This window comes from Papio anubis, unplaced genomic scaffold (assembly GCF_008728515.1).
Source record: "Papio anubis isolate 15944 unplaced genomic scaffold, Panubis1.0 scaffold44, whole genome shotgun sequence".
Lineage (NCBI taxonomy): Eukaryota > Metazoa > Chordata > Mammalia > Primates > Cercopithecidae > Papio > Papio anubis.
The window spans coordinates 262,148-289,421 of record NW_022164575.1 but is presented as its reverse complement, the minus strand read 5'-3'; the positions used below and the strand labels follow the sequence as shown (position 1 = coordinate 289,421).

General features: G+C 45.3%; 1 protein-coding gene across 2 annotated transcripts in view; it reads right to left on the bottom strand.

Annotated features, from left to right (window-relative positions):
- LOC100997454 (tumor necrosis factor alpha-induced protein 8-like protein 3) overlaps nt 1–26,257 on the bottom strand; it is a 47,978-nt gene extending 21,721 nt beyond the window's left edge. The window contains exons 1-2 of one of the 2 annotated variants that reach the window (XM_021940560.2): nt 26,066–26,257; nt 15,924–16,067 (exon numbers count right to left, since the gene is read on the bottom strand). In XM_021940560.2, the coding sequence (XP_021796252.1) occupies nt 15,924–16,067; nt 26,066–26,237 (316 nt within the window). In that variant the 5' untranslated portion in view covers nt 26,238–26,257. Of the gene's footprint in view, nt 1–15,923; nt 16,100–26,065 lie in introns of those variants that run through there. The other variant, XM_003900932.5, reaches the window with a different exon arrangement.
- Between the last annotated feature and the right edge of the window lie 1,017 nt (nt 26,258–27,274).

The following is a 27,274-nucleotide window of genomic DNA, read 5'->3' as shown; positions in this document are numbered from 1 at the left end:
CAGCTCCTTTCTCCAACCCTCCTGAAGTCTTCTCCTTGTGTTATATGTGACTCTGCCACCGGCCTGTGTCCGGACAAGAACCTGGGGACCATCCTTGCCTTATTTCTCTCCCTCACCTCTCATATCTAACGAGGCCTCCGACTGTCTATTCAGCTTCTGTGATGTCTTTAAATGCACCTGCCTTCCTCTGCCTCTCTCTTGCTACCTCAGTACAGACCCTTATGGTTTCTTCCCCGAATGTTCGTCTGTCTCCTTGCTCATCTCTCTACCCCAGCTACTGTTCTATTTTCCACACCAGGCTGAGAGCAGGCTTTGATGATGCTGCTCCTCTAGAAAGGGCCTCAAGGGGATTCCCATAAACTTCAAGACAGAGCCCAGACAACTCTTTAGCATGGCACACCAGGCCACTGAACTGACATCTGTCTTCTCTTCACCCTCTACAAACCCTAAGCTTCTGGCTCCAGGCCACAGGCAGGTCTCACCTGCACCAGGCCTGGGTCACCTTGCACCTTTGCATTTTCTGTCCCTGTGCTGGGACACTGACCTCTTACTCTCTTCCCAGTCCAATTCCTGCTTAGTTTCCAGGGCTCCATTTGAATGACTTCTGACTTCTAGGCAATTTCTTTTTGCAATCACCTACCCTGTCACTTATCACCTTGTGGAGCAATCAATCATCCACTAGCTGGATGAGGAATTTTATCACCCACTGGTCTGTGAACTCCTTGAAGGCAGGGACCAAAGCTTATTTATCTGGGCAACTGTAGCCAGGGACTGAAACAGAATATTCATTGCTTGAATGCATGGCTCTCACTCTTGACATTTTATTGAAATGCATTCACGCTCATGTCAGGAGCAATAATGATAATGAGAGCTGGCATGTCCTCCAACCAGGGGCCTGAGACACTCCCACCTGGGCATGGTTGCCACATCACTCACCAGGTTGCTCTGTCACTCCTTTTCTTTTTATTTAAAAAAGTTATTTTCAAAGTAATACAGGGTACAATTATTTAAAAAGTCAAATCAGACTGAGCATGGTGGCTCATGCGTATAATCTCAGCACTTTGGAGGTCAACGTGGGAGGTTAACTTGAGGCTAGGAGTTCGAGGCTGCAGTAAGCTATGATCATGCCACTGTACTCCAGCCTGGGTGACAGAGCAAGACCTTGTCTCAAAAAAAAAATAAATAAATAAAAATAAATAAATAAAAATAAAGAAAGAAAGAAAGAAAAAAAGAAAAGTCATTCTACGAGGGAGGCTTATAACAAAATGTAGCATCCCCAGCACACCTCTGATGCTAGCTCCTTACAGACAAAACACTTTAAACTATTTTAGCTGTTTCTCTATATTTAAGTTACATGTGTACACTGTTAATTCTTGATTTTATTTGCTTTTAACTTTCTACTATAGAAGGTGAAAACTTAGCTTTCTTTCCCATTCATTTCTCCTTCCACCTTCCAATTTGCTTCTCTTTCAACATTTGGTTAAATCAAACTTCAGTGATGACATTACTATGATTTAGCTATCATTCATAGCCAAGTCATGTAGTGTCCTATGACTTCCATGCCAGCATTTCCTTTCTTATTCATCTTGTTTTCCCAGGAGTTAAACACTACTTTTTAATCTCCTGGTTAGTTTTTTATCTGTCTAGTGCCAATTCACTCCTAAAGTTCCTAGCAGAATAGAAAGTTCTTCTCAACAGGTTCAAACACATCAACTAATCAACTGTTCCCATTTTTTTTTTTTCTTGAAAACATGTCTGGCAGCCCTCTGTCCCCCAACTCAACTCTGGGCATGTTTTTCTCTATGCCTGACACAGGCAGTCAACGTGGGTCCTCCCTTCGTTCTTTACCCCTTCTCTCTTGTGTCCATCTCCTGTTTCTTGGATCTCACGACTCCTTTTTCTTAATTTAGTCCTCGGTTCAGTGGAGCACTTGGTCCAGCACAGGTATCAGCATTCTGCCTTAAAGAGCCAGAGAGTAAAGGAGAAAAAGGCAAAATAGAGAATATTGTGTAGGTACTTAAATAACCATGTAAGGTATAAATAACCATGTAAGGTGTACTTAAAAACGTAAACACAAAAACAGGTGGCAGGCCAGATTTGGCCTGGGGGCCTCAGTTGGCTGCCTCCTGAGTAAGCAGCTATCTCAGGAAGAGGACATGATAAAGTCATTTTTGGGGATCTAACATTTCATACAATGACTTTATTCCAACCACACGTTTGATGGATGGTTTACCTTGGTCCAGAGCTCTATGTTGGAAATCATTTGCCTTGAGAATTCAAAGGCAGGGCATCACTGTTGTCTAAAGTTCAGTGTTGCTATTTAGAAAACTAGTATACATTGGTAAGGGCCTGTTTTTTTCTCTCTGGAAGCTTTTAAGGTTTTTGCTTCATGACTCGACTCCAGGAATGGCCATAAGACTTGGATTTTTCACTGCCTTAGTCCCTCTAGCACTCAGAAGGGCTTCTGGGGGTGGGTGGGGGCCCAAGGCAGAGGAAATGGAGAGGAGCATCTGGGCCTGAGATGGGTCAGGGAAGGGAAGACATCCCAGGTAAGGCAGAGAGCCGGGACCAGGGAGACGGGGAGGACAGGGCGAAGTCAGGAGGAGAAATTGAGGTTCTAGAGTGTAGACAAGATGGGTAGGGCCCATGGGGGAGCCCAGCTTTGCTTTTCTGTAAGTTTTAGGTTCTTTGAGCTTAAGAGATGCTACCCTCCAGGTGGAGGGGCCCAAGAAAGCTGGGGCAGCCATGACAGGACTCAATGACTCATGAGAGAATGGACTTGTCCTACAGCACTCCTGTCACGTGCCCCATGATTCCCTAAAACACTGACCAGCTGCTCTTGGCCCTCATGTGGCCTTGATTCCACCTGCGTGCTGTCTCAGCACCAACCTCCACCCTCTTCACACACTGCTCAGACCTCAGTCACTCCCATTGGGTTACGACAATTTGGCAGAGCTATTTTTTACATAGTTTTTTAAACAACAACACAACAGAAAACAAAGCAAAACACTAAGAATGGGTGGAAACAGGCCTCCTCATCCATTCCCTGAGTGTTGGCACATCACTGACCTCCCTCCCAGGATGAGGAGAAATCCAGGTTGGTAGCAGCCCCTGTGCTTACCTGCTTACCACGCTTGCTGGTCTTAGGATGAGCTATCCATCATTCTGGGCACAATGCTCCCTTTGTCCAACAATTTACTCCTAACTCAATCATTCTCCCTTTCATATTCCTTTTAAAATCGCAGTGGTCATAGTCATTCACTTGCAAATAATAAGAAAAGATGGCTCCTTCATAAAGGCACTAAATAAGGGAACTTTCCTGCTTTCAACTTGAAAACTAAGAAAGAGTGATTTTTTTTTTTTTTCTTAATAAGGGGAGTTTTCTGGAAGGGTGAAAAAGCATAGTCAACATAGAGTCATGAGTGACTTGATGGGGCTACGTTCTCAGACATGCATTGTTAGGGGATTTTGCCATTGTGTGAACATCATATGGTATACTTATACAAACCTAGATGGTAAAGCCCACTACCACCTAGGCTACATGGTACAGCCTTTTGCTCCTAGGCTACAAACCTGTACCGCATGTTACTGTACTAAATACTGTAGGCACCTGTAACACAATGGTATTTGTATATCTAAACATGTATTAGGTACAGTAAAAATGCAGTATAAAAGATAAAAAATGGTCCACTTCTCTAAGGCACTTAGCATGAATAGAGCTTGCAGGACTGGAAGTTGGTCCAGGTGAGTCAGTGAGTGAGTAGAGAGTGAATGTGGAAGCCCAGGACATGACTGTACGCTGCTATAGACTTTATCAATACTTTACACTCAGGTTACACTAATCTTATAAAAAACATTTTTCTTTCTTCAGTGATAAATTACCCTTAGCTTACTGAAACATTTTTACTTTATAAACTTTAAATTTTAAAAAACTTTTTGACTTTTGTAATAACACCTTAAAACACAAGCACATTGCAGAGCTGTACAAAAATTATTTTTTCATTTTTATCTTTATTCTATAAGCTTTTTTCTATTAATTTTTTTTTAACTTTTTAAACTTTTTTGTTAAAAACTAAGAAAAACACATACATTAGTCTCTGCCTACAAAGGGTCAAGATCATCAAAACATCATCAAGTGCAAGGAATTTTCAGCTCCATTGTAAGCTTAGGGACTACTATCACGTCCAAAATATCATTACATGGCACCTGACTGTATAATTTTATACCTGAAAAGGAGTAAGGATAAATCATTTTTCATAATATAAACCAAGAAAGTAAATAAAGATAGATAAAATCCTGGCTGATGGGGAATACCAACTATTAAGGGTGATTGGGGCTAATTTAAAACTGGGTTAAAAACTCTGTTAAATGTGAATCTAAATGGTGCACACTTCCTTTTCTAGACGCTTCCTGACTGGGCTTCCTCTGCTTGGGAGGCTAGAGGGGAGTAAGGAATTCTGGGACCACCGTATGAGCTCTTAATTTTAGCTTCAAGATGCATAAGGAATCCTCAAATAAATTTCAGTCTAATTCCTTCAGAAATAGATTCACATTATATTTAGTATTACACCACTCCTCAATAATAAATTTTTTTGGAACGATGGACTAACAGTGGTGGTGGCACACCAATACCTCCTAAAAGCTAACAATCCTGTTATAACAGACTTTTAAATGTCCTTGTTTCCCCCTCTAATTTAAAAAGTAATAAAAACACAAAATTAGTATAGGTAAATGAAAATGTGGGAAGTGAACGTCACTCATATCTGGGATAGAGGTCAAGGACAGAGGAAGGGTGGCAGAAGGCACGCGGGTCAGAGCTGCCAGTTGGACCTCCTGCCAGCCAGTGAGCAGCAGTGACGCTGAGTTTCAAGACAGCCAAGATGGCTGAATCCATAGGCTCACCCACAGGTGCGTTTAGACTGGGAGGCTGCAGTGCCCTCGGTCAGTCTGTAGGCCTCATATTTACAAGCTCATTAACTATTCTGACCCTCTGTTCATGGCATAGAGGCCCACAAAGGCTAGGCCAGGTGGGCTCAGAATAGGAGGTGGTGATGGTGGTGGGGGCACCAGAGAAAGCATGGGCTGAGGCTAGGGCAGGGGGTGTGCAGGGCAGAAGGCTGGATCACCCCAGGTAGGGGGCTGGGCAGAGCCAGTGAGGGGGCCACAGAGGACTGCTCTAAGGGGAAGAGGAACATAGGGAATTGATGGAAGAGCAAGTTTCAAGGGAGAGGATGGAGGGGCCTGGGACAAGCCTGCAGGAGGATGAGCTGGGGAACAGGCACTGCAGCTCACTTGGCTGTTGTTTATAAAAACAAATTACCAGCTGAAAGCTGCGTGTACTCACTGAAGACAAATCTGGAAGAGTACAAAGAAGACAATTAAAATTACCTATACACTCATCACAGAGTGGCTTATTTTGCTCTAGCATTAACAAAAAATCTCAAGTGTTTATGTGTGTGAATGTGAGGGGAGATTTCTCCCCTTCTCCATATACAAAGGGGCATATGTATGGGGTGGGTGTGTATATGCGCATTTATGTATACATGTACATACAGCAAAACAGGGATCACAGATTATTGAACCTTCTTTGACAATGTTATAATGTGAACATTTCCCTATATCATCAAATGTTGTTCAAATTAACTTTCCTTAACATCTGAATAATATCCCACTGTGTGGAAATGTCATTATATATTTAATCATTCCATAAATATTTGACTGAATATTCAAGTTGTTTATTTAGGTTTGTTTCTGCCCTCACCCCGGACAGTTTTAAATAGCAAAAGTCTGCCATTTACTTTGTGATTGGGATAATTTAATCTCTCTGCATCTGTTTCTTCATCTGTAAACTGGGAATGGTAATACCTGCTTTATCCATGTCATGGTTCTGCTATGAGAACATGTGTGGAGGAGATTTCACTGTTCTATGATTTCAGTCTTTTAACTTTGAGTGACTTGGTGGCTGTCAAGGCCACCAGCAGAGTTGGGAAAAAGTGAGGGAAAGGTGATGGCCTGGATGTGGGTGTGTTGGGGTGTCTCCTAAACAGTAAGGAGGAGGGGTCTGGGGCCTTTAGAAGACAGGATTCTTGCTCAGGAGAGAAGACTGGGCTAGAGTATAACTTTGGGAGTCTTTAGCTTCCCAAAAGCTTACAGCTTTTGTTATAAGAACAGATGGTCTTTTCTAAAAGAAAGTATTTTGTCAGAAAAAAGCAAGGCAAGAGCTCCATCTTAGGGGACACAGGTAGGAAAAATATATTAATGAGGGATGCAGGAGGAGCAACTGAAGAAGGGTACAGGGAAACCAGGATTATACACAGATAAGTTAGAAACAAAACAGAGCCACAAAAATTCAGGTTTAATACCTACCAGATACTGCTGTGGGCTCTCTAAAAGTTGACCCTATATAAATTTAGCTCTGCCTGCCTTGTTTGACTCAGCGAATTATGAAGTTAAATCCTAAAGGTAGAGAGACCTAACATGGATGAACAAACATGCCAGTTTCTTTATAATAAAAAAATCAATCTAAAGAAAGATAAAATGTAATTGGAGAACTAGTGGTCAATAAACCTTTTCTTGAAGCTAGTAGCTATTTAAGCTCAAAGTAAATTAACCTTTGCAATTGTCCCTGGACATCTGTAAAACCTACCAAATGCCTCTCAAGTATTTAAAAAAAAAAATGCACTTATCTTCTGAGGGCTTTGTGGAGGGCTCTTCTGACTCAGAAAGAGAAGTGGGCCTGACCCAAGGGAAGGAGGCCCCTGGGCAACGTGCTAGCGTGGGCCTGTGCTGGTCTGACCTGTGGCAAATGGGCCCAGGATGGAGAAACCTAAGAAAGGAAATGCAGGTGATGGGAGGGAGTGGCAAGAACACAGTAGAAGGCGTCAGAAGGAAAAAGAGCAAAAGTCCTTTTGATATCTCAATACCTGGAATAGCTCTCTGATCCTTTTTTTTTTTTCTTTTTAATTACCTATGTTTTGGGGTAAACACAAAGAAACCACGGGATCTGGCCTCCAGTTCTTGTTCTAACACTGCCTGGCAGTGGAACAAAATGTTTTTAGCATCCCAGGTCAACATTTCAGAAACGGGACTCTCATTCTTTTTAAACCCTCCCCTCTCCCTAAATAAAGCTCTCACATCTTTTTTCTAATTGCTTTTGGACCACCTTCTTGGAAGAGTGCAGTCTTCTCTTAGGGCTCAATCTAGTTTTCTTCTTTGTACTGTTTTCACATATTCTACCATGAGCTTGCACTTTTTTGGTCAGAAAATAATGTTACTGACAAGCAATAACTAAGCGACAATGCTTGAAACACAAACCTGAGTCATCCAGCTCTGAATGTCAAGTTCTTTTCACTATGTGTACTCTCACCTTTTGAATTTTCTCTCCTCAAGTCCAGCTGGTCACCATGTCCTGGGGATTGTATATCTGAAATGATTCTAAATGCTGGGGTGAAAAAAAGGGCTTAGGACCCAGCTCAAGCACACTCTGAAAAAGGGTGTACTTGACTTTGGTATCTCTCTTAACTCTGCTTTTCAAACCTTCTTCTCTCCTCTCCCACCAGACCCGTATGATCCAGAAGAAGCCCACGGCTGCAGCATCCTTCTAGGACCTTCTCCTTAGCAGTGGCTGTGTGGTGACTCTCCCATCTTCCCTCACAGATCGCTCTTTACCATCCCCTGATCTGGAGCTGGAGTCAGCCAGTCCTTGACCATGTTGTTACTGGGCTAATGCAGGGAATGTCTGCAGCTTAAAGCAGGCGTTTGTGGAGGCAGAATGCCCTCACCTAACAGAGGCAGCCTAAGGGTCAGGGTTCTGGGCACCGTGGAGGCTGTGTGGGGGATGCAAGGCAGCCTGGTGGCATCCATGAATCTAATTACATAGTCTACCTGTGCAAGAGAAGAGTCTCTGGAGTTAGACTGGCTTCATATCTACTGAGAAGCTGTGCAATCTTAAGCAGGTTACTTAACCTCTCTGTGTTTGGTTTTCTGTTCTATAAATTGGGGCTATTTATAGTACGTAGCCCAGAAGGCCGGTATAAGGATCAACTACCATATAAACAATTAACCCAGTCCCGAATACATTGTAAGTGCTTAATTAATATAGGATAAATAAAAAAGTAAAACATCATTATACTTTTATGTTCAGTAACAGCCCTCGGGGGCTGACCTTGGGCTGGCAAGGATCACGCCATCTTATTTCTCATCTTGTTTTGCCACAACTTCTTTTTTTTTTTTGGAGTCAGAGTCTCTCTTTTGCCCAGGATGGAGTGCAGTGGCACGATCTTGGCTCACTGCAACCTCTGCCTCCCGAGTTCAAGCGATTCTTCTGCCTCAGCCTCCTGAGCAGCTAGGATTGCAGGCATGCACCACCATGCCCAACTAATTTCTGTGTTTTTAGTAGAGATGGGGTTTCGCCATGTTAGCCAGGCTGGTCTCGAACTTCTGACCTCAGGTGATCCGCCCGCTTCAGCCTCCCAAAGTGCTAGGATTACAGGTGTGAGCCACTGCACCCGGCCCATAACTTCTTAAACCCTGGCTTCTCTTATCCTGTAACCCCCAATCCCAGTCTTCCCACCCTCACTTTCTCAGTCTTATCCAAAGGAAACCAAGGAGACAGGACTCAATTGTGGCAGGAAAGAGCTGCCACAGAGGCCTGCTGGGCAGATGGCCCCCCTCACCTACCTCCCGTATTTGACTTTGTATTTGTCCACCTTCCCAGCATAACCCACAGGCTCCAAATCAGGAGCGTGGGATGTGTGTGCTCACTAGCAACAGCTCCTTCCAGAATCTTCTCCCTCATGTGAAACTGGATGCTTCTACTACAAAAATATAAACCAGGAGTCTCCATGAAGCTACATATGGCTAACATGCTTCCTTTCATGGCCAGAATATTTTCCCAGAAAGCACATTTTACTTCTGAAACACAACCTAGAAGCCAGTGGCTGCCCCTGTGGTTTTTCAACAGTTTAAAGCAATATTGGACACCACCAAGTGTCTCTTTTTTTTTCCCGGAGAACTGAGTTACAAAATATTGGTTTCTATTAGGGTGTGTCTAGCACTTTCTGTGCTGCCAAGCCTTCCATTTTTATAGTCTGCACACTGGTAGATTTTCCATGAACAGGCTCAAATTTATTCCCAAGCAATGATGCTTAGGAAACCCAATATGAACGTGAAGATTGTTCTAAAGCAGACTCAGAATTTCTCCCATGCCATTGCCTAAAAAGAGCATTTCTGATATGTAATAAAATTTTTCTAGCATACCTTAAGATATATATATATATGGCAATGGGGAGGATATTTGCTCTCCTTATATGATTTTTTGGATTGAATTTTTAGAGGAAACTTGTCTTTTAAATTCTTCTTCTCTATCCTTTTATTTCTATATTTGTATAGAATACAGCCCAAACATCCACCTACACAGGCATTTTACATAAAGAGTTGGAAGCCAAGTGACTGAAAAACAAAACAAAGTTATTTATGTAGTGTCTTTATAGAGATTTACATGTGAATTCGAATGGGAGCCAAGGGTAATGCTGGAGGGAAATGAACCAGTTAGGGAACTGTGCTAATGGAAAGTGTGACTATAATTTAGCTTTGTTGACAAATAAAAAGGCAAGTGCTGTATTTTTTAAGAGAAAAATAACATAGGAAATAGAGCTTTCCATGTATATATTCATATACACTCAGTCTTTACCTCAAGAAGCCTTCCCACTAGAACTCCAAATCACATTGCCCCATGCTCCAAATCCTGCACTATTTACTGCTGGTGATGCCCAGTTTTACAGATCCAGTTTGGGGTGGGTTTTCTCTCCCCAATATGGCTACAAACCTCTGGAAGGCAGGAGCACATCTAAGCACATTTCTATATACTATCACAGCACCTGGCACCACTCTGAACACAAAACAGCTGATCAGCTGGCATCTACTGCACTGTGTGGATTGAACAGTTGAATTCAGAGCTATGAGGTCTAGAATGGCCACTTTAATCTGGCAACTGAAACTGCCCCAAAGAGGTCTAGACAAAGTTTGCAGTTCAATAACTATCCCCTGAACTCCGCTGGTAGACAGGCCTGCCATCCCTAGTAAACAGTCCTAAAGATCTGTGGAGGCCACCTGTGGTGACCACTGCCATGTGCTTCATGGACTCCCCCTTCAGGAACGAAGGACTTCCTCCACAAGTGGCTGGTAGTGCTACCTGCAGAAGCCCTCGGCTGGAGGGAACAGCCTCACCCAAGGTCATACCTCGTTCCTTGAAATGGCTTGCCTTTAATGACTGCTTATTTTGGGGGTGTAAAGGTATAAAGGCCTGGCCTCTCACCCCAACTCAGAATAGTTCTGATGAGCCATTCTAGCTCCAGAGCTCCCATGGACTCAGCTGAGGCTGTTGGGTCTACATGATAGCTCAGCTTCTCTGCCCAGTCCTGTTCCCTTCCCTTCCCCCTTTTTTTTCCTTGCCTTCTACAGGTGTTAATTCCAAGAGAAGTTCCAAATAAACCTTGTGCATGCTGCTGACCTCCATCTCAGAGTCTGCTTCCTAGCAAACCAACCCACAACACCATCCATCCAACCATCCACCGACCCACCCACCCACCCACCCACCTATCCAGCCAGTAACCTGCCACTATGTTTAGGGGACATAGATGGCATGGGCTCATACAGATGAAAAAGACCCAGTCTTTGTCCTTAGGAAGCTAACTAACAGTCCAGCACAGGAATAACCATAAAGTATGCAATAGGAAGGGCTGGTGTTAAGGGAGATATAACTGGGGATGTGATGCAGGTAAGGGAGGTGAGGAGTCTTCATTCACTGGCTTAGGCTGTGGTCATCAGTAGACATACCCTGTCTCCTCATCCAATGTCAAGCCCTGGAGGTCAGGGTGAACTGTGTCCTTATCTCTCTTTGCATTTCCCATAATTCCTAACACAGAGTCCCAGACAGTACAAGAAATCTTAAAACACTAAAACAAAACAAAACACTGAGGGAAAGCCTTGGCATCCTGTCTACTTTATAGGACAGGTTTCTGGCTGCTGGTCTGGCCTTTTAGGACAAAGTTCTCAGGAGGTTCCTCAAGATGTTCATTCACTTACTATGTCCATAAAATCTCAGGAACATGAAGAAGCACAAGACAAGGTCCTGACTCCCAAAGCAGCTACAGCTTACTCTGTGGATAAGGCAGAGATCCATGCAAATTTCAACAAACAGGAACAAGAAATGGGAAAATGACTAATAGCCAAACGGCACATCATTCCCAGGCTGCCCTTGCCCTTAGCAGGCCAGCCCATTTATCTTCAATCTGTCAGTAGAGAAAGATTACTAAACAGTCTCTGCAAGGAACCTAGCAATGAGAATCAACAAACCCTCAAACCTCACAGTGCCTCAAAACCAATACACCTGTGAAACTTATTGTCTAAAGGGGAAAAGAACCTTTACCCCAAACATCACTGCTAAGTGCCTGAAGGAAGAGGGAGCGTCTGTGGGGTGGCAGAGCCCGTCTCCTGCATTTCCCTGCCTCCAGAGAACGTTACCCAACACAACATGCCACTGTCTCTTTCAACTCTCCCTCTCCTTTCACTGCTTTTGTACAATCTGTCACCAACTTCTGTTGTTGATTTCTCTGAAATGCCATTTGCACCCTTCCTCTTCTGTCTTGCCTTAGTGCCACTACCTTTTCTGATGTTGTGGCCATACCCTGGGAGTTGAGGTGCCAAGTCCAGGCAAACCTTGCATCTGTCCATCTCTGCCAGATGTACATTCTGAAAACTCAGCTTTCATTTGGTCACATCTCTGCTCAAGAACCATGGGGGCTCCAGAGGCCCTGCCAAGACCAACTTACTCCCTATACTCACCTAGCTTTATCTCCCAGAACTCCCCAGTATGTGCCCTCTATTCTAGCTGCCTTCCTGTTTATTTGTGCCTTTTGAGACAAGTTGTATGACTTCTGGAATGTCTTTCCCTCTCACCTGCCACCTCCTCAACAGGATCCTATTGAATCCGATCCATTCCTTCAGTTGGTTCACGTGGACCAAGCTGAGCATGTAGGGGAGGAGAGAGACAGGAAGGGCAGAGTTAGGGGCCTGGTGTTTTCCCAGTCCTGTTTTTCTCTTGTGGTTCCCCTACTGTATTCTGACTCCATCACATGGAAATGCTTTTCTGCAGCACCGACCCAGGCACAAAGGCACCATCAGCTGGATTGCCCTGGACCATCTAGTTGTGGGAGGAAGGAGCTTATCTGCCCTCAGCTGGGTGGGCTGTCTTGATCTTCCAAGCCAGAAAGGGGAAAAAACTGATGTCGCTAATGTTTACTCCCCTGTTGCTTCTTAGGAAAGACTTAACAACTCCCAAGTGAATGCATCAAGCTCTGGGATTTCTGAGAGATGGATGGTGGGTTTGCCAAAAGAAAGAGTGCCAAGTTGGGTCTCTGGAAAGAATCCAGTGTTCCATAAACCTTGCCTCTTCCCTAATCATAGAAAGATCCATAAAATGACAGAAAGGCAGCGGAGAATGCAGGCAGCAGAATGACATAGAAGCATCATTCTGTGCTTCCTGAAAAACAGAAAATGCAGATGGAGACAAATTTCATCCTCCGCCCCACCCTCCACTGCAGTGTGTTGCTCTATGAGAGATCTGCTCTGCACGCACAAAGTGGGGGGAACTTTGGAAGAGTCTCTTGAAGGTGGTACAGTAAAAAGTGAGTTGTCTTTGGAGATTTTCTTACTCCTCTGCCAATAGGTGACTAGAAAGGTGACCATGATGGGCAAAAGTGGCAGGGAGGAAGGTGAGCACCTCCTATGCTTCCTGCCACCTTGAAGGGAAAAGGTTTACCAATGGAATAGGGGAGGTGGAGGGCAGGGGATTGCCTCCTCTTCTTCCACTTGAAGCACCATGAAAGAAGAAACGCTTTCATCTCCACGTTAGCAGGTGGATTGAGTAAGGGGTTCTCTGTTTTTTATAACTTTCCCTAGAGGCGTAGGAAAAGCTGGTGAAAGCAGCAGGTTGGAATATCCCCATCTCATGCCTTGTGCTGGAAGATGGATGAAGATGAGAAGAGGTAAACTAAAAATACTTCCTCAAGCACACACACATGTGCACACACAAGAGAGAATGAACAAGAGACTGAAAAGGAGAAAATACAAAACAAATCTCTTTAGGCAGTTATATTAATGTGATAATAACAACAGCAACATTAATTGTTTTACACATGCATTTATATTTTAAAACACTGGAGTTCATTATTTAGCAATAGTCTTACAACAAATAATCCAATCAGGTAATAACCAAAATAACAACTACCATTTACTAAATGATTACCAGGATCACCTCTCGTGTTATTATACTGAATCTTCATAAACCCCTATGGTACTATTGTTATCCCCATTTTACAGAGTGGGAAACTGAGGTTGGAGATGTTAAATAACTCGCCCATGAGGTGGAGACTGAAACTCAGGTCTGTCCAGTTCCAGAGTCCAGCCTTTTACCCTTACAATGTCCATCTTATGGCAGGGCTTTTCCACAAATTCAGGAAATGGAAAGGCATGGACGAGGAAACAGCCTTTATGACTCAATTCCCTGTGAGACAGATACACACACACATATAAGTTCTCCAAGAGGTCCCACTCTGCTGTACTTCTCAGTTACACCCATTCAGCTCTCATAGATACAGGTCCATGGATGAATGTCAAGTTTCTTGTAGGGACAAAGGTCAATCTCTAAGGAGAACATACCTCTCATCTAACCTGCATCTGAATCCGCAACAACGGTTTCCATTTGACAGGATGCAGCCCTAGCAAGGTGGTGAATTAACATCCAGCTTTGAAGCACTGTCATACAGGAGAATACTTTAAGACGGAATATAATGAGTGAGACTGAATGCCATTTAGCAGAATGGCTTGTGACATTAAAATACATGTTTGACTTGTGAGATTTAAGCACACGCAGAAAGAAGTGACTGCAGAAAACAGTAAGGCGCAAACAAATGGTGACAGCTCACGAGAGCGGGCTGCGCTGTTCTTCATGGGGTCCATCTGACCTTAGTGATGTTTGCTGTCAGCTACACAGAGGCCTTCTGACACAAACGGACCGTGAATATAACCGGGATATTAAACACTGGGGCAGGCTGGAGAGAGAAAACAACAGGGTGCGGAAGAATTCTTTTCCTTCCCTTTCACCAAAGTACCAGGGATTCTGAAGATACTCCTCCCTCCCCCGGCTTCTTCTCCTTCCTCTTTCTCTAAGCCTCCTTATCCTCCTCCCCCTTCTCCCTCAACCCCTTAACTTCAACCAGAAGAAGAGATGGAGGGTTGGGCAGGGTAGCACAGAGAATGCTGTTCTTGGGATTTTGAGAGAGTTAAGTGTCAGTGTCAATGTCTCCCTCCCGCTTGCGCTCTCGAAATAGATACACACAAAACACCTACTGGAACTTTTAAATGATGACAGGAGATCCACAAGCCACCTGTGAAGCAAAATCTCAGCACTTTATAGTCACAGAAACATATAGGCATGCAAAGGGCTCATGTTTATGAATTATATCCACATATACCTACGCAAAGCAGGTGGCTCTCGCACACACACAGGAACCCTCAAATGCAAACATCTTGGCATTTCCTTTCCACCAGCCTTGACCCTTCCCACCCACCCAAAGGTGCTGGCCACAGCCACCCTCTGTGGGGCCGGATGCAGGGTGAAGGGCGTCACTAGGTCCTGGCTACTCCGGCTGTGAGACGTGGGCAAGCCCTTTACTCTATGGGAATCTTTGTAAAATGAAAATAACTGCCTGGCCAGGGGCTGTGAGTATGAAAGGGTATTAATAACACACACAGGGCGCTGTCCTGCTTGGTTCCCGAACCTCCCTTTCCTACACCCACGGCTGGAATGATGGTGACTTCTGTCACTTGGTCCCCACCGCCAGTATTCTAGTGTGACACTGGGAAGAGTGGGGGGCTTAGCCAGGGCCGCGGTCTGTACAGGAGGGTCCCAGCCCGCAGGTCACGGGACTGCAGGCCCAGGGCTAACCTTCAGAGCTGCACAAGCGCCGGGAGCCGTGGGCACGTACGGAGAGCGAGCCGGTCCCAGGTGCGTAGACCCGTGGGTGGGGGGCGGAGCGGGCCAGTGGAGGTGGGCAGAGCCCGGCGGCAAGTCGACCCACGGCTGTGGGTGGCTTCCTCCTGTTGCTCAGTATCAGGGAGTGGCGGGGGAGGACATTCTTTTTTTTTTTTTTCTTCCCTAAGTAAGCATCCACCTATTTCCACCTATTGCTTTAATAACTATCGATTGTGAAAAGTCGGTGGGGCCTCTTAAAGGAGAAGACCGGCTCCGCGCCCCTGCGTCTGTGTTCGGGACTCGGCCGCGGGGACCTTCTGGACCTTCTCTGCCGGCTGCGCGGCAGCGATGGACGAGCGCCTGTGCACGGGCTCGCCTAGCAGCCTCGGGAACCGCAGCTGCAAGATGTGGTTTGACCCCTGCCCCACCCACTCGCGAGGCCTTTTCTGCTCAGAGCCCCCAGTCATGTTCTTGGACCCAGTCACCTGCTCCGCAGCGCAGTCCCGGCGACCCAGGTTCGAGGACCGGGCCCGCGCTCGGAAAGTTATTTCAAAAGGCAGATGTGTTGCAACCCTCTCTGCAGCAAACTACAGTACGCGGATTCCCGAACCCTTCCCCGCCCCCACCCAGCCCGGGCGACCAGAGCCCGCCGCAGGAGACTGGCAGCAAGGAGACCCACCCCTGAATGCACCTTCCCTTCCTCCCGCGCGCCCAAGTGCAATGGGGTTGGGGGAAGACCCAAAGCAAACTCACGGCGCGGAGCAACCGCCAGTCTTCCTGGCCGGGAAGGGGTCCGGCTGCTGAGGATCGGCTTCCCGATTTCATGCCCCAGCCTCCCCTCCTCCCCAGCCCCAGCCCACCAGGCTGGGCCGTCGCGGCCCCTCGGTACCTGCGGCGGTCACGGGCTCCCCCTCGCTCTGCTCCCCGGAATCTGAATCCATGCTGCGGGTTGCTGACTGGGCGTCCACGGCCACCCGCCCGTCTGTGGGGCGCTCGGGCAGCCGCGGCGCACTCAGTGCGGACAGCGGAGCGGCTGGAGCCCGGGCGGAGCGGCTGGAGCCCGGGCGGTGCGGGCTGGGCGGTGCGCCGCGGCAGCGGCCAGGGGGCGGCTCCGCAGAGGCGAGCGCCGCCCGCGCCCCGCTCCCCGCGTCCGCCGGCCGGTGCCTGCGCGCGAGGCGAGCGCAGGGCGGAGGGTGGGGCGAGCCGGGAGAGAGATGGGAGGAGGGAGGGGAGGCGGGAGCGCGGAGGAGCCAGAGCGTCCGGCGCCCAGTGGGCTCCAGGCTGGGGTTAAATACCCCGGGGGCGGCGCCGCGCCTCCCTACCCGCGCCCTGCGTCGGAGCCCTTGGACTTCCCCCGCGCGGCGAGGTTGTGCTGGTCTTGCAAGGCCGAGCCCCTTCCCTAGGGTGAGACCAAGTTTGTAAGATTCCTAGGTGAAAAAGCGCTTCAACTCGCGCAGGAAAGGAGAGGTTCCGAGTGTTCCGAGTTATGGGGCTGCTAGGGTTCGAGTCCAACTCCACCGCTCAGAGACCTTGGATGAGACCCGTGTTTTCTCACTAGGCAGATGAGGGAAGGGGGCGGGGGGGGAGTGATAAGGGAAAGAGGCGGGGTGGGGGGAAATGACAGTTTCCTCGTAGGACTGTTGTCGGAAGTAGTAAGACAAGGCATGTGCGGGACAGACCGCAGGGCCTGGCACCTAGCGACGAAGTAAAGACACAGGCAGGTAATGCTAACTCTGGCTGTTTGAATCTTCTCCCGGCGCGGGCAGGGCAGGTGGGGCAAGCGGTGGTGAAGCTGGTTCCGGGGGCTCGGTGAGTCCGAACCCTGACTCGCCTGGAAGGCTGGAGCCACCCTGCCAATCAAGCAGCCGTGCCACTTCGCGCCTGCGACTAGAGAGGGGCCAGAATAAATTTTGAAAGCTTTTCTTTGTAGATGGGATTAAACAGAGTGCTAAACTTCCGTAACACCCTCCTTTCTGAAACGGGGTGGGGAAGCATTTGTAAATCTATTTACTAATTAAGAGCCCAAACGAGGGAGGAAATGCACGGAGCACTGAGGCCTTTTTTTGTTGTTGTTAATTCTTGGTTATCTATATGCTCTTGTTGTCTCCCTGTTATAGGCTCCTACACTCACAAAGCCTCAAGATGGGTTCTCTGCATGTCAAGTCTGCCCAGAGAGTGCAAACTATTGGCCGGAGCAAAAGAAAATCAAGAAGAAAAAGTCTACTAAAAAGTGCCACTTACTGAACGTTTCCCTTTGTGTCCTCATGTAATCTGTACAATGACCCAGTGAAGAATTTAGGTTGCACCATTTGAAAATACTTTTTGGAAGTAGAAAATGGTTGACAGTTGGCAAGTTCATAGAATTCAACTTATTTTCACTCCCATTTTACAGATGGGAAAAGTCTCAGAGAAAGCAGATGATGTCCCTGTAGTCTCAGGTCATCCGGTAGGTAGGTGAGCTGGGACTTGAAATCAGGACCTTCTGATGTCCAGATCTGCTCCTGACTGCTATGATATAGTGTCATAAGTGAGTTTTGGCTTCTGGTCTACCTGAGGGCTGCCTTCTTTAGTGAAGTGTGGGCTTAACAGAGTGCAAATACCACTCTACTTTGTGTTTGCAGAAAACAAAGGATGGCCAAGCTCAGGGACTCTAGTGATAAAAGTTGGATGGATATTGATGAAATGGTCAAAAGAACCCCACAGTGGATGTGTTATCTTGGGCAAATGGCTAAATGTCCCTCGATTTCCTCAAGTGTTGGTGTCTCCTTCATAGGGCGTTTGTAAATAAATTAATGAGTGTGAAAGCTATGCCTGGCACACAGTGAATGTTTGATAACTGGAAAGAACACTAATTCTTATATCGAATGGATCCCATTTAGAAAAACAAAATCTTTTAGAATTGCATTTTTTAATGAAAAAAACTGGGGGCCGGGCGTGGTGGCTCACGCCTGTAATCCTAGCACTTTGGGAAACCGAGGCGGGCAGATCATCTGAGATTGGGAGTTCGAGACAAGCCTGACCAACATGGAGAAACCCCATCTCTACTAAAAATACAAAATTAGCCGGGTGTGGTGGTGCACGCCTGTAATCATAGCTACTCACGAGGCTGAGGCAGGAGAATCTCTTGAACCCGGGAGGTGGAGGTTGCAGTGAGCCAAGATCATGCCATTGCACTCCAGCCTAGGCAACAAGAGTGACACGCTGTCTCAAAAAAAAAAAAAAAAAAAAAAAAAAAAAGAAAGAAAGAAAAAAGTAATGGCAAAATTTGGATACAAGATGATTCTCAAAAAACAAATAGTTGGGATCATTTAAAAAGTTTGCTATAATAGCTTTGCAGTCATAAGGTAAAATAACAATGATAGCTTCACAGAACAGAGCATATGGGATTGAAAAGGCATTCAGCTTCCTCTAAAGGTTGTGCCTAAATTCAATAACAGGAAATGTGAAACTTTCCCTATTTCCTTAGATCTCCTTTCCTTGCACTTCATGGAAGCTTTTTTGGTTTTGTTTGTGTTTTAATGTACAGGTAGCCTGGGTTGCAGTGTGAGGGAGACAGACCACAGAGACATGTATGGATAACAGCAAAAAGGAAATGGAGAAACTGCTGGAATTTGATCAATAGTAAACAATGTACTGAGAACACACATTTACAACACATATATGCTCATCAGTCATCAGGTTTTCACTAAGTATCTAGTACATTTTGACCCAGAGAGAAATGCTTGGGGCATGCGGGGGGTGAGAAAGAACTGGTCAAGGTATCCTGAAAAGTCTTTGAGTTAAGTTCTTAGATAATGCCTATTAATTTACCTGCACCTATATTCATTCATAGTATATTTCTGCGAAAGGAGGCAGACATAGAATGAAAAATTGAATTGAATATGGAATTAGACAATGGGGAAGAGAGATCCAAACTAAATAAGGTCTTCATTCCAATTTCCTATGATGTGCAATCTGTTGTCATGGGACAGCAAGACAAAGGGAAATGACTATTGGCACGCGTGTGAATTTAATGAGGAACATTAGTGGAACATACCTTATCTCTCCTCCCAGTATGGAAAAATCTGTGTAAGAGAAGGAAGTCCTTAAAATAGTATCCTATGACCATCACCCCAACTAAAACAGTGAAATCTGAGGTGGTAAATCTCCTTTTACAAACCAGTTCTGATGTATTTCTTGGGGGGAAAAAAACTCTTAAGAAACAGAAAAGGGGAAAGGGTTTCTGTAGTTCCTCTGTATATTTTTAGAAAAATGGCATCACTTTGCAGACTTGAATCTAGAGTCTGAGGGTTATAAACCAACTTCCTCAGTGTTTCCACTACATCTTTTCAGCCTGGCAGCTCTTCAGATATACGAGTTTCTACCACTCATTGGTCATTTCTTAACTCGAGTGAACAAAATTGTTGGCTTTTTAAGGAAATTGCCTGTCTGGTGGGTAAAGCATATCTATTTGTAAGGTGTCAAGAAACAGATAATAAAATAGATCCATTTCTGCTAACACAATAATACTCCTTTAATCTGAGCCAGTGCTATGACTCATCTGCCTGTCTCCTCTTGTGGGATGGAAAGGGAGCTGTCTGCAAACCTTCAGCAGTGGGAGGAGGGAGGGAGATACTTTTCACATGTTAGGGCTGCTGCTCTGCTTTGAAAACCCACCAACTCTAGAACTGCTGTTTTCTCTAGGCTGAAGAGGCCTTTGGTCCTTAGAGGTGAGAGGTTGGCCCTATTTTTGATAATTTATCTCAAGGTAGACTTTGGTCCCGAGGAAGCTTCTACCCAGAGCTAAGGAGGCCTCCATGGACTGTAGGTAAGCTGGAGAGCAGGGTCCAAGCTAGCTCAATGTCCATCTGACAGAACAAGGTGCTAGAAGACAGCCTTGAAAAAGGGAGCTTTTCCTATTTCTTTCTTGCCAGTAAAAATAAGCTTTAATTAGTCCCCCCTCTTGTTTAAAAAGTAATGCACATTACTAGAAAAATTGGAAAATACATATAAACAAAAAAGAAGGAAATAAATTAATTCGTAATTTTACCAGTTGCAATCATGGTTAACGTATGTTTTGAAAAGTTTCCTTCTATATGTGTACAGTATTCGGCTTTTATAAGTTACTTTTTCCTTTTAACAATATGTTGGGAACATCATTTCATCTACTCTTTGATAACATGATTTTTAATAGCTGTACAATTTTCTACTGGATGAGTACGCCATATGTATTTAAATAATCCTCTATTGTTGAGCATTTAGGTTGTTTACAATTTTCTGCTATAATAGTATCAATCAATATCCTCATGTCTAAATCTTTGCACACATCACTAATCAATGCCTGCGAACTTTCAGCAGCCTCCTTGGTTTACCTTGGGAGAGAGAAACAAGAAAGAAAATTGCAGCTAACAAAATAGTTGTTGTATATATCCCAAGACTTTAAGGTTATCAAGACTTTTCATGGGTATAATCTCCACTAGGCAGTGGGTGGCTTATTTGAGTTCATTCTTGCATTTGTCCAGCATCACTTGAGTCCAGAGGGGATTTCTATAGGTTTAGGAGAAGAATACAAAGTTTCCTTCCACACTTTCTTTGTGGGCAATGTGTCCTCTGCACAGCCCCATCCAAGTCCAGACCCCTTGTAGGAGGCAGAGGGCGGATGAGGCTGGCAACTTTGTCATTCAGCTATTCTCCTGGGTTCTTAGCTTCTGTTTCCTGAGCTGCCGCCGGCAGGATAGCTTTCTGGGTGGTTAATGCAGTTACAGTGGCTCAAAAGCACTGATCCAAAGGGAGAGGGAAATTGGGAAGGAGAAAGGGAGAAGAGAAAGAGGGAGAGAGAAGAAAACTCTATGGGCCCAACCTCTGTTGTGCCCTAGCCCAACCCTATGGGGTTATTTATAAGCCCTTGAAACGGCAGCACCAGGATCTTTGGTTCAGCCCCACTGGGAGCCTCCCTGATCACATATGGTGTGTGATCTCATTCGTGGCATTCATTTTGGCTGTGGGATGTGACTCCACTGCTGTATGAGAGCTGTTCTTACGAGCATCTACACAGCTTGTATGTGGGTACCCTAAGTGACTGCTGAGCTCTGCCCAGTGCCTTCCCATCTTCCTGGATCCTTACACAGCTCTATGGCATAGAAAAGGCCAGTATTATTCCCACAGGGTAGAAGATGGAATCAAGACCCATGAGGCTTCAGTGGCAACTAGAGTCTTTATGGTTTTCAGGATGATAGGAAAGTACCCAAAGACTGGGTGGGGCAATGTTACCCCAGTTTTCAAAGAGAAGAAAGGAGTTGATTCCAGATTTAACAAATTGGTGACTTTTTTGTTGCTGTCTAGCAAAAGTCTGGAACAAAGAGATTTATAAGCATTTAAAGAAGAGAATTCTGATCACCAGCAGCCAACATGGGTTCCTTACCATGTCCTGCTAAAATAACCATATTAACTTTCTTTAAACAGAGTCATGAAGTGTATAAATCAAGATAATTTTATTTTACTTGGTATGTATCAAGTATTTGTTGAGTACCCTCTGTGTTTCAGGTGCAAAATGAAGGGAAGTGACTGTCACAGATACCATATATTGTGATTTAAGTTTTGAGGAGGTCTTACACAGTTTCCTTGCTGCTAGGTGGATCTGGAGCTGGTTGAACAATCCTACGCAGTGAGCTTTGATTCATGGGCTTTGAGTTAACTAGGAGGGAGGTCTCCAGTGGAGTGACACAGAACTCTGCACTTGTCTCTAGTTTATTGTACTTTTTTTTTTTTTTAAGACAACAACAAGAGTAGTGATTTAGAGAAAGAATTTGATGCTTGTGCTTATCAATGGTATAGATTACCATACTAACGCAGGTCAGAGAAGACAAAATCGTGTGGAAAAGACATGTGGGTCTTAGTTGTCTATAAGAGCAACATGAGTCAACAGTGGGGTAATAACTGTATTGCTACAATAAGGGCAGGAATAGTTCTTCTGTATTGGAGCTAGTCTTATAGACACCTGGGGTCTTATGAACATCTGGTGCCACATTTTAAGGGACATATCAGGAATCTCCCCAAGGTGGGGGAATCAAGATGTTGAAAGCGGCTTGGAAACCATTCTGTATGAGAAAGTTTGAATGTCAGGCTGGAGAAGGCCAAAACACAAAAACAAAAACAAAAACAAAAACAAAAAAATCCAAAGAAGGCATGACTGGATTCATGTCCTTAAATGTGTAAAGACTTGGCTTCTAGGCTGATGTGGGACTAATGGATAAAAGTTATAAGAAGGGAGAATTTGGATCTTGTGCCAGTCCTGGCCTGCCTGTCCTTGCCCTTTCCATCCTCTGTATGGAAAAGGGGCTGACCCCTACAGGCTGCATTTGCCAGGCCCCTGTACTAGCTGGTTTCTAGCTGGATAGAGCCAGTGGGAGGCACTGGCAGAAGATGGGCAGGTTGGGGAAGGAATATTCTCCCCTATCCTCTGTCCCTCAATCTTGGCACCTTTGACAATTGCTGTATCTCCTCTGTGGCTCCAGCTCCCACCGAATGGACCTACTGTGGTTCCAGCTTTCATGAGATGATACCAACCCCTTGGCTCCAGTAACAGCAACTCCTCCCTTTTCTCCTCCAGCCCAGGGTGGCAGTGACTTCATGCTGTTGCTAATGTCTAGGTTACCTCACTATCCTCTGGCTTCTCAAACCTGTGTAGCCAGTTCCCTGCATTGCATGATCTCCTTTGAAAATATGTAAAATAGGGCGGGGCGCGGTGGCTCACGCCTGTAATTCCAGCAGTTTGGGAGGCCGAGGCAGGCGGATCACTTGAGGTCAGGAGTTCGAGGCCAGCCTGATCAACATGGAGAAACCCTGTCTCTACTAAAAATACAAAATTAACCGAGCGTGGTGGTGCATGCCTGTAATCCCAGCTACTCGGGAGGCTGAGGCAGGAGAATTGCTTGAACCCAGGAGGCTGAGGTTGTGGTTAGCCAAGATCACACCATTGCCCTCCAGCCTGGGCAACAAGAGCGAAACTCCATCTCAAAAAAAAAAAAAAAAGAAAAGAAAAGAAAATATGTAAAACATTTTCTTAGTTAGACCTCATTGATACACATGTACCAGTGGTACAGGAATAAGAAAGTGTTTTTTAATGATTACAACTGGATGACCATGGGTAGGGGTATTGTGGGAGGCTGGAGTCCACGACTTTTAGGATTCCTTTGGAAATTGAGACATGGAAAGGAAATGATGTGTCCAAGTCCTGGGAGTGGCAGAGCTGAGACTAGAGCTCAAGGCTCCTGATCTCCAGACAAGCAGGCTTTCATCTGATGCTGACTCTTCTCCTGCGCATGTCTTTAAAAATATCCTCCCGTGGTTTATGTTAATCATCCTTCTGATCTGTGGAAGGGAAAATTGAATCTCCTAAATTTGTTTTTTCTTTTAATTCTCTAATGTTTATGTGACAACCCAGTTCAATAATGCTTACTCACTAATTATTTTACAGAACAAATATCGCTCGCCAAGTGTTGAGTGGAACCTTTTGTTCCTCCCTTCAAAGCATTTTCTACTTAGAAAAGCTAAATACATGTTCCAATCTGGACGGTTCCATTTTTGTAAGTCTCTGATTTCATAACATCTACGCCCAGTCGAGGGCTGTAGAAGGGGGAAGAAATGTTCAAGGTCACCTAGTCTAACCCCATCACTTTAGATATGAAGAAATAAATCTAGAAAGATAGAGTGGTTTGCCCAGAGTTAGGAACAACTGGGACCAGAACCCATGTCTCTGGCCCTATTCAGGATTTCCCATCATATTACCATGCTCCTTTATGGCCTGTGTACTCCAGCCCAGGACAGCAGTGACTTCCTGCTGCTTCCTTTACTACATCCAGTTTTCATTTGGTTTACACCCTCACTTCCCAAATCTCTCTCCCCAGTACTGATCTTTCCTCTCCTTTTACCTCCTGTACACCAGTGTTCTAGTAGATCATATACGTCTGGAATGGAATTAACAAAAGCAGGACTTGACCAATACCTCTTTTCAATTTCTTCATCTCATCAAAGACTCTCTCTCCTCTCCTCCCCTCCTCTTTCCTCCCCTTCCCTCCATCTCCCTCCCTTTCCCTTCCCTTTTCTTCTTTTCTGGGTTTTCAAACTTTCCATTCCTCTCTTCTATCTATCCGACATTTTCTTTCCCGCCAAGTCTTCCCTTGGCATTGTCCTTAAACTGATCCCTCCCTTTTGTGTTCAAAGCAGTCTGCCTGGTTGAAGCTATCAACACTTCTAAAAGAGGAATCTTCCATGCTTGGTTGCCATAAGCCTTTGCTCATTCTCTGAGGAGGCATAAGTTAATGTTATCCCTTAGTAAGACACCTGGGCCTCTCTCCATTGCTTCTCTGGCCTCTTGACTGTGGCTGTGGGCATCTTAACACCTCAAACACTATTGCAGAGAAGGGAATTCCTTTCATGGCCAAGGATATCAAATTTATTTTATTTCAAACCATTTACAGACATCATCCCATGAGAGTTTCCAATGTTTCAACAACTTTCTCCTTTGACTGTCACTATCAATCTTAGCTGGTTTTTAGATCTTGCCAAATTTGTGTTATCTAGGCATTCATAAGTGGTTAGATTTATTGAAGCTCTTTCAGGATAGCATTACAGCATAATGTTTGAGTCACAGTGACCTCATTCAAGTGGACTAGTCCTCTTCTAAAACAGACACGTTGATACCATATTTCCAGTTAGCTGAACTGTGGTCTTCTATCCTTCCAAACTCTGTGTTACTTTCTTCTAATGTGTATTATGTCTCAGTCACATATTTTGTCAAAAACCCAGGAACTCGGTTCATCCTCCACATTCCTGTAACTCATACCTTAACTTCTCTTGATGAAATTCATAAGTCCAAGGATCAAATATTTGGGTTCTGTCCCAGGAAACAAGCATGTGGGACATGTGCCTTCTTCCTTAGTATAGGTGATATTGCTGCGAGAGTTAAGAGGAATGAGGAGTTACTGGCAGGAAAAAGGAGAGCCTCTGAAACCAGGAATCACTTCCCAACATGCTCTCCTCTGCTAGTACAGAGTGGAGGGTGAGGTCAGTGCAACCATTCTCACCTCAATCACATCTTTCCAACAATTACATCTCCATTGTACTGAAGATGCTAACAGCCTCCCAGTTCCCCAGGCTTATAGTCTCCAAATCAGTGCCCTTATTTCTGTCTTCCTTGCTTCAATGCTGCCATCCAAAGTCCTATCAACATCTGATGCTATTTCTACCATGAATCTCTTCATTTTACCCTTTCCTTTCCATCTTCACAGGCTCCCTCCTCCCAGCTCTTTCCTGTGTCTTGATTGCTGCAACAGCACTCTCTTGGCTATCTCCCCTTATCCATCCCTGCCCAAATCCAGCTACACCCAAGCCAGAGTTCAAGCTTTCTCAGCCATCCTAGAGCCGGCCTCTTTACTAACCTGCTATGCTCCCCACTCACAGGAAAGTCCTGAGTATACACCAAAACAAAGAACTACCCAGAGTCCACACAGCAAGGAGTTTGTCATAGCCCAGCCACATCCTGCATCTGCGCCATGTCAGTCTGTTTCTGCTCTCTGCCCTGCTGCTGCATGTCTTTCCTCTTGCTCTCTGTCTGCTGCAGCTTCGTCCCTGGTGTGTGCACTCCTGGCCCCTCCTTCCCCCAGCTTAAGGCTGTCTCCTCCCTGCCAGTGGATGCTTTGCTGTGATGGCTGGTGGTTTTGGCTCTCCGACCTGGCCTTGGGCCCTTCTCTTTGAATTATCCTCGTGGGACCTTCTGGCCAGCGTGCCCTTGTGTTCCTGGAACCCACATCCTCTTAGCTTTGCCTCTAAGTGAATCAATGTTGAGTAATTTCTGCTGTGTTGGAGTGAAGACACCTGGATTTTTGTTCTGGCTGTTCATGAATTTGATGTGGAGCACTAAATAAGAGATGGGCTGCCTGTGCTGGCCCTCTTCAGATGCCAGCTCTGTGCATCCTCACCACCTTGCATGCTTTGCGTATGACTCCCCGCCCCTATATTCTCTTCTCTGCCAGTTCCTGAGCCAGTGTCGACCAAGTCCCTTTCCCCTCTGAAGATGAAAAGATAAGGGGATGAGTCTTGTTTGTAATGTGGCATCCCTTGTGCCGTGGACCCCTGTATATCTATTGACCTGCAGTTTCCCCTTTGGCTCTGCCTCACAAAGTGTGGAAACAAGTGTGCTTGGGTTTTGCTGCAGTTTCCCCATTTGGACTCAGGTGTCCTTCTTGGGACAGTAGCCCTAACTTGCACACTGACTCTTTAGGAAGTCTGGTCATTTCCCATTACTTGAGGTAACACTAGCAAGTCAGTTTTCATCTCTAGGGAGTGTATGTAACACTACCTGCCATTTAGTGGACTGTTACTTTGCTTCAAAAATTAATTATATTGGACTTTTTGAATGACCAAAAAAATTTTTTTAAACTACCAGTTGCATTATAGCACCTTTAAAAAATATGATCAAGAACCAAGGAGAAATCAGAAAGTAAACACCCCTAAGCTATCAGAAAAGGTATCCTTTACTCAGGAGAGAGTCCTATAGGCTCTCACTCATAGTCTAGTTTTCTTTCTTTACCCCAAAATTCTATCAGGAGGGCAGGGTAGAGCAGGTGCTCCTGTCTACACTCACTTTACCTCTTACTCACCTGATGGCTTCCTAATGCAAACACCTGCAGGCTTTTGATAGTGCCTGGGAGTTAAGGGCAGTGGTTCTAAGATAACAATGGGCAAGATTTGGAGATGAAATCTAGGTTCCTGCCCCTTGTGTGGGACAGTTCTGCATAGTCTTATAGAAGTTCTGACAGGACTGAAGCCCAGCTGTCCACAGGGGTTGAATAAATAACCTCTCAGGAATGCACCTGGATGGGCTTCCTGGTACTTCCTGAAATTGCCTCCCAAACAACTACCTCTCAAGTCCTTAACTCAGGGTCAGCTTCTGGAGAAACTTATCCTAAGACATGCTGCAAGAACAAAAAGCCAAGAAATGATGGAAAGAGAAAATAGCAGAACTCTGAAAAAATGCAGACAACAACTAAAGTATTTTGGGGTCCTGTAGCCCTTTAACAAGGACCACTGGGACACAAAGATATGTGGCATAGTTTCTCTACACACTGAGGGCTGGTGTGTAGTGATCTGGGTAGAGTGTATTCTTTTTAAGAGGCCCCAGGAATACGTAAGATATTTGAGAAAAGGTTCTACCTGAAAAGTGAACATAGGTTGTGATACTTAAAGGAATGGTTTGTTGGC